This window comes from Brettanomyces nanus, chromosome 1 (assembly GCF_011074865.1).
Source record: "Brettanomyces nanus chromosome 1, complete sequence".
Taxonomy (NCBI): Eukaryota; Fungi; Ascomycota; class Pichiomycetes; order Pichiales; family Pichiaceae; genus Brettanomyces; species Brettanomyces nanus.
In genome coordinates this window covers 1,541,138-1,555,080 of record NC_052374.1, presented here as the reverse complement: position 1 = coordinate 1,555,080, position 13,943 = coordinate 1,541,138, and the positions used below count along the sequence as shown (strand labels likewise).

The 13,943-nt window shown below is 40.5% G+C and overlaps 3 protein-coding genes across 3 annotated transcripts; 2 read left to right on the top strand and 1 right to left on the bottom strand.

Annotated features, from left to right (window-relative positions):
* Window positions 1-528: 528 nt before the first annotated feature.
* Window positions 529-3,492, top strand: FOA43_000717 (uncharacterized protein; the record flags this gene model as incomplete). The annotated part of the gene is made up of 1 exon (XM_038921044.1): window positions 529-3,492. One exon carries the CDS (start codon window positions 529-531, stop codon window positions 3,490-3,492), a length of 2,964 nt encoding a protein of 987 aa, XP_038776972.1.
* A 462-nt stretch (window positions 3,493-3,954) lies between these two features.
* Window positions 3,955-4,716, top strand: FOA43_000716 (uncharacterized protein; the record flags this gene model as incomplete). Its single annotated transcript, XM_038921043.1, has 1 exon — window positions 3,955-4,716. The coding sequence occupies one exon, from the start codon at window positions 3,955-3,957 to the stop codon at window positions 4,714-4,716; it is 762 nt and encodes a 253-aa protein (XP_038776971.1).
* Window positions 4,717-5,125: 409 nt separating this feature from the next.
* FOA43_000715 (uncharacterized protein) lies at window positions 5,126-13,297 on the bottom strand (the record flags this gene model as incomplete). Its single annotated transcript, XM_038921042.1, has 1 exon — window positions 5,126-13,297. The coding sequence occupies one exon, from the start codon at window positions 13,295-13,297 to the stop codon at window positions 5,126-5,128; it is 8,172 nt and encodes a 2,723-aa protein (XP_038776970.1).
* Between the last annotated feature and the right edge of the window lie 646 nt (window positions 13,298-13,943).

Here is a 13,943-nt window from a genome sequence, read left to right as displayed (position 1 = left end):
TTCCACTTTGGTCGATCGACGCAAATGGCACTGACGCGAATGGAACTGACGCGATAATGTCAAACCTCAAGCCAAGCAAATTACATAGAAGGCTGAAAGCGGAGAAACAGATGGAGTGAAAAAAACTAGATAAATGAAACACAAACAAATAGTTTGCCATGTTGGGCTTGCTACGAATTTTTCAGCAGCATCTAGCCTTAATCCTTTCGTTTAGTTTTCATATGAAATTGCTCTTACCTTTTACGTGTCTCAAAGTAGAAGTAATTAACTTTCCGAATCGGGAATAAATGGAATACGGAGAGCGAAGGAAGCGAAAAAAAAAATTTTCGTACGGGCCGAAGCCTTTTTAGCAAGGAGATTCAGCGGATATAATTCTAGGCGGTCAAAGTGTGGATTCGGTAGGGACAGAGGTGATTTATACAAGCAACTCAGAGATCAATTGAAGAAATTTAAGTGGAGAAGGAAATCTAGTTGGCAGGTCCTAACACTACTTTTGCACGTCTTCTTTCATTCCTCGTCACTATAACCATGGATGATCTCTATATAACCACATACTCTCAAGTCGATGTCTACGAAAGCACTTTTAAAGGCATGCCCTTGATGAGACGGTGCGATGACAATTGGGTTAATGCCACTCAGATATTGAAGATTGCTGGCTATGGAAAGGCACAGAGGACCAGATTATTGGAAAAGCAAGTTCATCAGCATATTCACCGAAAGATACAAGGTGGCTTTGGCCGGTTCCAGGGTACCTGGGTGCCACTTGAGTTTGCTCGTGATTTGGCAGAGGATCATAAGCTTCCGAAGGATCATGTTAAGGTGTTGTATTACGATCCTGATTCCGACGAGGTCTTGTCCAAGAAAGCTAGTTCCAAACCAAGGCCCAATTCCAAGTCTAAGTCCAAGTCCAATGCAAATCCAAGGTCCAATCCCAACCCGAAACAGAAACCCAAGACTACCATCAAGATGAATCCTATTTACAATGATAACGTCTCTAAAAAGCGTATTAAGCATCCCGTTGCAGAATCGGCCGATCATCAGACGCTGAAAAAGCCTAAAAAACGAGGTCGAAAGCCAAAGAAAAAGGTTTCCGAGGAAGACGGGAATCCTGAATACTCTCGTGAAAATGGCCCAGCTGAATCTGATCCAACCGTAGTTACCTCCACTGGAAGCTCACTGCCCCCTACTTTTGCGATGTACGGCCCTGGGAACGGAAAGGCTGTGAAACATTCATATTCAGTTGATCAAAACCACCCAACAGTGGCCTTACAGCAGATGGAGGTGGTCAGAGATACTGTCCCACTATCTTCAGATCCACAGCAAGTTCCTCTATCTTTAAATGCTTCTCGTTCTCAACAACAAGTCAATCAATTCACCTTTGTGAACGCTAACGGAAAGTCCAATCAGCAGTCGGTCTATCAACCGCAGCCACCACCTTCTCCTCCTTCTTATTCTACCCATAGTCAGTATCAACTGCCGTACATTCAAGGTCAGCAGACCTATACACAGCAGCAGAATGGATCAATCATTGGATATAATCAATTTCCAGAAAATGATGGTCACTACATCAATAACGATTTAGGTGCGTCTGTATCTTCGGAAGGCATGTCTTTAAAAAGTCAGGGCAGCCTACCGCATCAGCAGCAACGGCAGTCTCTCATTCAACTGCAACAAACATATTTTATGGGTCCTCAGCAACTCCTTACCCCTCAATCGCAGCCCCAGATGTTGCAGCAAGCTGAAATTAATGGCGATGTAGAAGAGGATTACGACTACTACACTGAACGGCTGTTGAACTTTTTCAGTAATGATAGTGAACCGATTCCTGAATTTTTATTCAATTCACCAGAGGACTTTGATGTGAACAGACCAATCGATAATGAGGGTCATACTCCGCTACATTGGGCATCTGCGTTAGCTCTACCAAGTATTGTTGAGCTTCTTCTTTCAAAGAATGCCAATCCTTTGATTCTCAATAATGTGGGAATGAACAGCCTCTCGAAGTTAATCCATTTCACAAATTCATATGATACCAAAAATTTTAGTGGTCTATTGCATCTGTTAAGGCAGTGTCTTATTGTACCTGATGCTGAGGGCCGGACCCCGTTGCATTATCTAGTTGATCTCACCTCTGAATCCAGTAAGATTGATTGTCTGAAATATTATCTCAATGAAATTGTCACTTTCATCGGAAATCAACAAAAAGAGGCAGAAAGAGTTGCCGGAGAAGAAGCTCCCCATAAGGATCTCTTGAGGATCCTGATTAACCACAGAGACAATGATGGGGATACCGCTTTGCATCTTGCATTGAAAAACAACTCGTTTTATTTTGCAAAGGCTTTGATCCAGCATGGAGCAGATATCGACTCGGTTGGTATTAGTAATATTCCTTACGAGTTATTCAAAGAAGTTGGGATGGTTGCCGAACCAACTTCACATGATCACGAGAATAATCAGCATGTCGAGGTTGCTAATCATGATGATGTCAATGATATCACTATATCGGAATCTACTGTTACAAGGGATCAGACTCTTCTACTCCAGGATACGACTACTCAAAGTGGATTTTATCAAAAGGATTCTCCTATCACCAGAACGCTGGATACCAATGAGAATAAAGAGAATATGTTAAATGATTCTGTTGTTACTAAGGACTTGAAGCCCAATAGCATTTCTATCTCTACGGTTTTTGATGCTGTTTCCAATGCCAACGATAATAGTAGTCCAATAACTTCAACTCCTTCAAAGTCTAAAAATGTTCATAGTAAGAGTACCAATCCGGATAGCATAAATGCTTTTGAGCGAAACTTTCCCATTATGCTTTCGAAATTGGCTGAATCAATCAACGATGAAATGGGAAATAAAACTGAGGAGATTAAGCACAACAGCAAAACCATAGGGAACTTGGATAAAGAAATCGAACTGTTGAACAATAAATGCTCCAAATTGTTGAAAGGCAATTTCAGTCCCTTTGAAGAAGCTAAGTTTAATACCCTTTTGAATTCTGCTCATTATGACAAGCTGTGCTCTCTCCTGAACGAGAAGGTAGCAGGCTTCAAAAAGGCAGTTATTTTTAAGCGAGAACGGTTGTTCAACGACTTTGAGCGTTCACAGGCTTTAGAAGTGGCCAAATTTGTTAATGAAGAGGAAACAAAAATTTCCAGTGATGAAGTCCCTTCTATAGAGAGTCCCGAAGAGACTATCAATCTTGCAGTTGAATTAGCTCTACTTCAAATAGAAAGAAAAAAGTTAGTCAATAACAAAGTGGAGTCTATTGCTGGAGGAACTGGAATTGAGCTATGGAATGACCTCTCAAAAGGACAGAACGTGGGGTCTGTTACTGTCTTTAATGAGGAGATTAAAATGCAGGCCAAAATGTATTTGTATAAGAAGTTGATCTCTAATATTTGTGACTTACCGATGGACGAGATCAACAAGGATCTTTTGGATGGCATCGAGATGAGACTTGAGGAGGGACAAATATCTGCATGATAAGCGTTTCATCTTATTATTGTGCATTACTATTCATTTTTTGGCATGTTGCAGTAAGGAGTATTTTCTTACGGTTGTGCCACGGTTTTTTCTTCATATGATAAAAATAAATAGTCTTAATTTAGGTTACTCTCAAGTAGTTCTGGTGTTCTTCATGCATTTGAATTCTATAAGATTCAATCCGATTTGGATGAAAATTCAGTTGTTCTGCTTGAATCAATTGCAGGGTTGTTTAATTCTGCTCCTCGATTTCACCAAAGCAAATTACCAAATAGGAAATGCTTGAGGATATTATTTTTTTCATATGCATTGGAAATCCTTATTATACACTCAGACCAGAATGTATTTGATTTATAGTTCTGCTGGAGATCAAATATAAAGGAATCCTTGTATCTTCAATGTTTTCCTCTTTCTTCATCACTTTCTTTATCATTCTTGGCTTTAAATTCTTTCGCTATCAGTATGTCCAATCCAGATAACTTTGACATCCAACTTGACCAATTTTTGGCTCAGTGTAATGCTGAAAGTAAGAATGATTTTTGGGCCATGGATTCCAAAACAAATATGGATCAATCTTCAGAAATAGACGATATCGGATTAGTCGAGACACTGATGGGAATTGGTTCATCTGTTACTATAACAGATGAACTTCAGAATCCGGGAGCATTCTCTTTTTTAGACATTTCGAATGAACCAAAAACACCGGAAGAACTGCAATTCTCTTTTTCGTTGCCTGACAACCTGTATAGTTTACAGCCCCAAACTGATGATTTTACCTTCAACACAGTTACTAATATCACTGCTCTTCCATCGGAAGCTGATTCTGAGACTCTAGACCTTTTGAACTGGACACTATCCTCTGAAGCACTTCTGAATATTTCTGCCCAAACTCTGAGTGGGCAGAAAACTAGAAAACATGTTCACATCATTCCAACCTCAGGCAAGGGATTTGCGGCTCATGCTCATGTTGGAGTCTCTCGAGGAAAACGTATTGTTCAAAGAAATAAAGTTGAAATTATCAATCATACAAGCAGAAGACCGGATCCACTACCTGAGATGAACAGTTTTCGTTTCTACAATGACTATACTTTAGAAGACTTTATGCCTAGTGGTATACAGCCAAATGGAGATTACAATTATGAGTCAACTACTTTCGGAAATCTCACGCCATATTCTGCACGGGTTTACAGATATAAAAAAAAAGGACTTCAATTTGAAGTGTGAAAGGGCCAAGGGGATTGTATCTAGAGAGGGACTCTGTCCTTACTGCATCTCAGAAGATTGTGATTTGTTGTTCCACGATATCAATTCTTCTCAATATTCTACTCATTTGTTGACTTACCACGGAGTATTTACCACTGGATCTTTCGTACTTGATCCCGGACATCATTGTTTTGGTGTAGAGATCAAAGCGAATGGCAGACGAAGAGAGACAGAGTGTGTTGTCTGTCCTTATGATCACTGTAATATCGTCCTGAAGGTTGGCAAGAAAAAAGACAATTATCAGGAGCAGTACCGGCTTTCTGCATATATTCGGCACGTTGCTCAGTGTCACAAAGACAGAAAGAACGGAAGATTTCGCTGATATATATACATCAATATTCAATCAAATTGTACATTCTAATATACTAAATCAATCTTTACTTAAATCCACTCCTCCAACAGCCCAAATCTCCCTCTCGTCTTCATATTGATCAGAAAACATGACTTCTTTATCGCCACCAGAAGCGATTCTCTCTCTTTCCACTTTAGCCAAACGTGTAGCCACTCTTTTCACATATTCAGAAATGGATTTCATCTGAATAGAAGTGCCAGCAGCAGATTTCACGACGGTAGCACCATTGTTAGATTCAATCCAGCACTTGTAATTGGCGTTAGACTCGTCACTCACTAAGTTTAGAACTGCTAAGAAGCATTTCTCCGCTGCCAATTTAACAGGAATCACAGGATCTCTAACGCACACAAAAACAGACGGAACAAATATCTCCAAATGTGACTTGACAACGAACTCATACTGGTATCTGCAAATAGTTCTGATAACAATCAATGCCAATCTTCTGGTATCGAGTGAGTTGGAAACGGGTTTCTGAATAGAGACGCATAATTGTTGAATCAAATTATCAAGCGAATCTTCATAATCTTCGACTGAAGCCTTCATTTTATCAGAAGAAAGAAGAAGCTTACCAAGAGCGATAACGGAATTGTCGCTCACGTAAGGCATATTCGAATCACAAGCTTTCTCAATGAATTCGCATATCTCGGCAAACATTCCATAGGCAAAGATATTATCCGGAGAATCTTTCAAGAGAGCGTTGAGCACCAAAACAGCAAACCTTGCGGAATTACTATCATTCATATCAGCGTTGAGAACTTTACTGCTCAACAAGTTTGTTGCCTCGTCCTTACTCAAAATCTTAGATAATGAGCCGATCAATCTTGCATATGCCACAACAGTCTCTTCGCCAACATCATCCTTGAAAACTTCATTTTCAACAAGAGACATTATACCGTTCTTACAACGTTCACTCATCTTACTTTCTGCCTTATCGACCACTTCAAGTAAAGCTTTCAAAATCGATGTTTGGATTCCAATGTTTGTCGAACCGATAGCCCGAGCGCCGGCCAACAACTCAGTAACCAATGGATCAACTCTTGGTTGATATTTGATTAATGTACCTAACGCCTTGGCTGCCCTCGTTCTGAGAATATCACTTGAAGGATCACTCAAAGATTTAATAAAAGTTCTCTGTAATTGAGGAATGAACGGACGCAAATATTGAGGAATCTTGCCAAACAATTTATTCAAGGCCAACAAGATGGCGCTCTTAACATCTGCTGAAAACCTCTCACCTATAACTCTAATAAGAGGACCAACGATGATAGTAACAAAAGGTTTCAAGGTCGTAGCTGGCGTATGCTCGACAATAAAAGCAATAGCGTTTGCGGACTGTTCCCTCTGTTGGCTATCGCCATACATCAAGCCATAAAGAAAGATTGGCAACACACAGTTTGGGCCCCTTGGTAAAGAGAAGGCATACAAATCCTCTCCAGTCTTTCCGATAAGCGACAAAGTTTGCTCTGCGGGTGCAACTAACGAATCGAGCTGCTCCTTCGGCAATTTATTAACCAATGCTGAAAGAGAGTTGAAACTGTTTTTAGCCACAGTTCTATCCTTATCATCCAAAGCAAAAATGCATTGTGTAACTATGTCCTGAGCATAGACAGAGTAATCCAAAGAAGACTCTTCGAAGAATCTAGGCAAAACCTCAAAAATGACGACTGCTTTTTCATGATCTTCATTTCGCATCAATGCCAAGATCTCCCGCATTAATGGATGAGAGCCTTCATCGGTGTTGACAGAAAGAACGATGCTGGACAATGCTGACAGTAATTCTTCTCTGTCACCTTGTCCCTCCAAAATTGCATTGACAAGAGCATTGATGATTGTAGATAATTTCCTATACAACGCTGAACCAGCGACTTGAGACAAGGCACTGAGAGCCTTAGCGTTGATCGGAACCTTCAACAAAGTTGGAATCAAAATTGGGAAAATCACATCTGATTTCTTGGACATTATCTCCTGTAAAGCGGAAAGTGCATCCTCGGATTGGTTATCACTTTCAAGCTTCTCTAATAACTGAGGAAGTACGTCATCAATGGCAGAGTTACCAATGGTTCCTTGTAAAACATCGAATGCCTGTGCAGCAGTCTCTCTAACACTCGAGTTAGCGTCAGTAAGAGCAGAACGAATGATTCTGACAAGAATATCCTGATATTGTTCAATACTGGAGGTAGAACTAGATTCAATCAACTCGCGGAGAGCAATGCATATACCTTGCTTGGCATCAGCATCGCTTAACACAAGCGACTCTTCCAAGGTGGGTAATATTTGAGAGAGTGCGTTACTGCCGACACGCTTAACCATATCACCCAAAGCTGTAGCCGCAATAGTCCTCTGCTCTATCTGAGAAGATGCTAAACGACGCACAATAATCTGGGTGAGGGTAGGCAAGATCTCTTTGACAGTTTTTGGAGTATTAGCAACCAATGCTTTCCATATGTTGGTAGCCCCGATTCTAACACCACCAGAAATATCCGACCTGCAAACGAATAACGAAGATAATATCTGATTTCTTCTTTCCTCTCCAAGAATCTCGTTGAAAGTCTTGGCAACATTGCTAAGAATCGTTGGGTCTTCTGAGAAGGCCTGATTGCCACTGATACCACTGATCTTAAATAATAAGTCTCCCGTTAATTCCACGGAAGACAATCTAATACGAGCATTGTCATCCGACATACCCTTCTCCAATTCTGGAAGCAACAAGTCGATAGCCTTGTTAGCATAATTGGAAACGATGAGACGACCTGCTCTCAAAGCGATATCTCTGATGTCATCATCGGAATCGGCCAATCCATTCAAAATAGGTGGAATTGCCTTAGATAAGTAAGGGGCAAATCGATTGCCTAAGCAGGCAGGTAAGAAGAGAAGAATAGGCAGAAATCCCTCACGAACATATGCCTTCGGAGAGTTAGTACCAGTAAGAATCTCAGGTAACAATTCGTCCAATTTCGACAAGCCAAGGCCACGGATAACCTCTGCCAAAGCCTGGGCAGATCCCATTCTGTCCCCGGGTCTAGACTCGTCTTGCAAAATAGCCAGAAGTTTTGGTATCAAGTCTGGGAATCTATCCTCACCTAATCTCTCCACCAATATACCTAATGCCCGGGCGGCAGTGGCTCTAGTCTGAGGAACCGGATCAACAATAGACTCTTGCAACTGAGAAACCAACATAGGCAAGTATGGTAGTAAATCTTTGCTATCCACTAAAATAGACATATTACCAACAATCTGTGCAGCCTTTTTCTTCGTGGAGGCAGATCTATCATGCATGCCTCTATCAATCACATGAATGATCAAAGCCATTGATGGTCCGTCAATATAATGAACAAATTGTGTGTTGATCAAACCATCCAACGCAGCATCTGTATATTTGGTAGGATCTCCTATAGCCTTCAATAAGGTTGGGACGAGCTTTTGAATTTCAGGATTTCTGATAACTTCACCGAACTGCTTTAATGCCCTATCTGCAGCCTTTCTTACTTCCTTGTGTGAATCGTTGAGTACGCCAACGATCTCCGGAACAATGGTTGGAAGCGAAGAAGACAATTGCGCAGGATCTAAGTAGGCCATTGAACCAAGCAATTGTACGGATCCCTTCTTGGCTCTCCACGAGATATCATCAAGGTTGTCGATAGCCATCGGAATAAGCTTTTCAATACCGTAACTGGTGGTGTTCATCATGATTTCCTTGGCAGCATAGCTAGTAGCATTCCTCACCTCTGCGGAAGAATCGCCAAAGCTTTTAAGCACAATAGGTAGCATTTCAAGAACATAAGGCTCGAACATGGAACCCAATGATTGAGATAGACATTCAATAGCAAATAGAACCCCCTCTCTCTTCTTCGCATTAGACTTATCATCCGATGCCTCTTCCAAATTTCTAGTGACGTCGAAATCTGTAAGAGCCTTAAGACCCTCACCTTTCACTAAACCAGCGATACCGTACGCGGCACCCCTTCTTTGAGCCAAGCTCTTTCCTTCAAAAAGCTTGGCATAAAGCTTGTCAAAATAATCTGCAAGATTAGAATGGGCGAGAATAATAAGAGGTGCAATACAGTCCGAAATAGCAAGCTGAACATCTTCAGAAGGTGTGTCCAATGCTTTCAACAACCTAGAGACAATGCTTACCACTCTAGAATCATCTGCATCCAGATGGTGTGCTAAGTTGCCATACAATATAATCACGCTCTCTTTCAATTTATCCTGATCCTGTGCAGTCCCTTCCTTTGAGGCCAATCCATTCTCAAGGATCGAAATTAGCGTTTCAACATTAGCTTTGCCGTGTTGGTTAATGATATTCATACCAGCGTCTTTCAATTCCAGTCGAATCTCTTCGTTCTTATCAATCAACACACGCTCATACACAAGGAATCTAAACACTTTTTCAACTAGAACTGGATTCTTGAATAGAGGAGCCAAAAATTTGAGGCTCAGAGCAACACCACTTCTCTCCTCCCAAGTATCAACTGGAGTATCGGTGTTAATGACTAAACCGAATTCGTTAGTCTCTGGTTCTGGAGGTCTAGATTTTTCTCGATACAAACTTAGTAAGTCATCCAAAGTTTTAGCAAAAAGGCTCTCGTCACTTAATTCGATAAGGCAGCTGGCAACAGAATGAGCCACAGAAAGTCTAACTGACTCGGATTTGTTGTTCAAAAACGAAAGAAGTTTATCTGGAACAGAACTGTCCAAGGAGAAATTACTCTCTTCCCAAATAGTTTTACCGAGCTCCCTGTTTCCCGCATCTGTATCAAACCTGGCAATCCAGATTTCTTCGTTGAAACCTAAATCCGAAAGATCAAATTCCTGGTCAATTGTTTCCAATACGGTGGTTCTCACAAATTTGGACTCGCTAATACATGCTTTAAGCAGAACTAGCAAGTCATCACCTGTGATATTAACAGAAATGCTTTGAGCCAAAGGAACAAAGCACTCCTTCACCAATTTGGCCTTAGAAGGAATGGTCATCAAATCAATTAAATCAGTCAATAGGTTGAATCTCGGAATGTTTTCATCGGCAAACGTTTCACTATTAGAAGAAATGATTGAAAGAGCCAAAGCCAATTGTTCCTCTTGCGGAGCCTCGTCCACATAGTCATCCTCCATATGCACCTGGTTCTCCTTGTGGTTCGTTGTAACATATTTCTTACCATATTCTATAACTCTAATCAACAATGGTAAGAGGTACATTAACGTGATGGAAGTAAACTGTCCCTTGTCCGATGAAATTTTCAAACTGAAAAGCTGCGAACTTATAAGCTCTGTCAAATCCTTTGGAGTATAGATGAGAGGGATGGACTCAATATTATACAACCTCAAAGTTGAAGCACCAATCCATTTAATGGATGATGTTCCTGTCAAGCCGGTAATGGTTAATACACGAGACATGGCAAGAAAGCATTTGGTGGCAAGTTCACCAACAAGTTTCTTGGCTGATTCCGAATTTAGTAGCTTCAAAATTTTTGAAACAGCCACTGGAAACCATTCTTCTGAATTATTATCAGCCGCTGAAGCTTCGTTAGAAAGCGCAATGATAATTTCAAGTCCACGGCGAAGTGTAAGATAATGCTTTTCAACTATTTTCCTAATCGAAGATTCGTACTTCAATTGCTGTTCCACCAAAACTTTCTCCTCCTTGGTCAGCTGCTTGGCAATTTTCTTTTTCTCCTCGAGCTTCTTACGAACCTCTTGTTCCCACTTCATGGTCTCATAATCTTTGGAATTCTTATTCAACAGCTGTTGTCTCTTTATATTGCTCTTCTCTAAAATATTCACCACCATTTCACCTTCATTTCCCTTCCAGATAGCGACTTTCTCATCATCAATATTCAAGTCGGAAATGGTATCCATATCTTTGGCAATGATATGTGTCAACCGTGGAACGGTACTTGAGGGAGATATAAAGGATATATTTGCAATAGCATTGCAAACCGCTGAGTAGACATTGCTTGGAACTGTAACTTCTGTATCCTCCATCAGAGCAGTACTTAACTGTTCGATAATGGCCGAATCATATTTGGAAACCAAGTATCCAGGATCGACGTCAGCAGATTGACAAACCCCAACCCATTTGTTTCTAAGCACCGCAAATTTCTCGTGATAGCAAGGAATAAGAAGTCCAATTAGAGTAATTTCCAATATTTCCTTATCCAAGCCGCTAGATGGTCTCGTGAGAGAAGAGATAAAGGCGTGAAGGTATTGAGTATCTAAGTTGAGATCATGATCATAGGTGCACGGTTGATGAATCAAATCATTAACTGCAGAGATGCAGGAAGCACAAATAGGTTTTTGATTTCTCGTTATGGATTCATGGAGCAATCTATAAGATAAGATGTGAGCCTTATTCAAAACGTTTCGAGATATGCAGGTATACAAGGCGACATAGCCAAAGCTCATCGAGTTATCTTCCAAAAAGGAAGCCGCAGAGTATAGTGCTCGTATAAACCATATTTGGGTTTCCTCCGAGGTAAGTTTCTCAATGAGTTTCAAATTGGTCAATATACAAGGCTTTGAGTCAACTCCCACAAGAGACTTGAGAACTATCTCCCTACAGTTCTTGTTCAAAAACATGAGAATGTAAGCTGCGGCATATCCGCCACCAATCAACTTATTAGTAACACTCGGAAGTGGATATCTGATACAAGTCTTTAAGATCTCAGAGAGCGAACCAATAATTTTGTCAGTAATAAACTGATTCACCTTGTCATTATCAGAGACGTGGAGTAATGCGGAACCGATAGACATACACCAACAGGCACGTAAACTTTGGTTTTTGTCATTGAGTCCCTTCTCGGTCGAAGCAGTAACTGAGTTGATGAGATCACTACTTGCAGTACCAGAAGTAAGAGTGTGCAAGAAGAAACTGAAGGCTGTACGTAAACTGGCAGACAAAGACTCCTCGTGGGTGTCACTAGAAGAACAACTGAGAACATCGGTAATAATCTTATCTTCAACATCTGTAGGGATTATTGCGGGGACAGAAGATATAATGCGATAAATAAGAACTTTCTGCTCAGTTGCAGTTGGGGAAAGACTCTTCAAAATCTTAAAAAGTTCAGCCAATAACTCAACCAGAGGTTCTTTCTGAGATGTCTGGGAGAGTTTGGAAACCAAGACAGCAATGGCAGAAGCACCACCTTCTCTCACAGTAACTTTAGAAGACTTCAATGAAGACATTAAAGAGGAGAAAAACTTCCTGCTTGAGACGACTGTATTTATAACGTCAAATTTGGAGCTGTCGACCGCTTTGAAGATTGAGGGAATCACTTTATTGAAAGCCATTTCAGAATTTCTCAAGGAAGCCTTCTGCAAACTGGGTAAGAGCTCTAAAAACTCACTTTGGTGTACAAAGCAGGCCACAAAGTGCTCAAACTGATGCAGAGAGGCAAAAGTTAACGATACTTTCGGTCCCAAACATTCATTGTCAAAGAATTTCACTATCTCCATAGCATTTGAGTTTAGCTGATCATATGGTTTGGGGAAATTACGTCTGGTCTTCAATTCTAAAGCAGCACCAGACAAAATACCGATATTGGCGAGGATCCCGTTGATTGGTAACCTCTCATTGCAGATAGCAGTAACCAATTTATCAAGGCAGTTGTCATCTTCGCTGTAATAACTCAATATAAGCATATACTGACTCTTGATCTCCGATATGACAGTACCTAAAGATCTAATTTTATGATGATCTTTTTTGTCTAGATCGGCTATTCTTTCGGATACATGATTGAACAAAAGGACAGAAGATGGGACTAGTAGGTCACAGACTACACCATAGAATGAGTGTTTTTCAGTAAGTTCTCTGCAAAGAAAAGTAATCCAGCCGAGAAGAGTCAATTCGACGGCAGTAGCAATGGGTTTTAATGAACAGGTGTAGATGAATTTGCAAAGCTTCTCAGCATAAATGTCAAAGTCCAAGGCCAAAATATCTGAGAAAACCCGCATCACCAGTTGACTTAACTTTGAGTCAAACGGACATCTAGTAAATGAGTTGAATATACTGATCCATATAAGCTCGACTTGCTTGACCGTCAACTCTGAAGCAGCTTCCTTTTTCTTTAAACTAGTATGAAGTTTCGATAAAGCCTTGTTTAATGAACTGGTAGAAGAAGTCGACATCAGCACATCTATCTGAGGGATAACTTCTTCTAGCCATAGTGTCTTATTGGAAATCTGTCCGGGCATTGCAGAAATATCTATAATAGATATAGTGTTTCTTTTCAAGGTTGGTAAATGATATTGGGTAGTACTTACAAGCACCCTAAAAAATTTTCCACTTGACAACACGTGATGATCTGATCATGTGATGTTTTGTCGTGTGCTGATGAATTAACCGTCCAGTTATTTTTTGTACCTTTTTTTTCGATCCCTCCCCATGTCACTTGCGCGTAACCCTATATTGCACAATAGCAAACAGACCAGTTCCCCATAGAGGTCGTCCCACCACAGAAATTATACCTACGATTTTGACAAAACAGCTGGAGGAAGAAGAACCTAATATTTTTATTTCTGAACTCGAATGTCGGCGACTTTAGCTAGCAGTACCATTAACACTAATATGGATCTAAATCAACTACTGTTAGGGTTTAGTGCTAATTCATACCTCCTCCCCTTCCAAAACGAAAAAAATGTGTTCAGCCTTACAATTATTTTTCCAGATGCGGATAAATTGGATACATTCCTTTTTGGCGTTATTTCCTAATTGGTCAAAATTGCGAGCATCTGGTTTTACTCTCTCACATCTCGTCCCTTTGAAATCAAGGCAGAAGGGGTCGAAAGAAACATTTATTTGATCCATTCTGTTTCGAAGACTCTTTTTTTTCTTTGATAA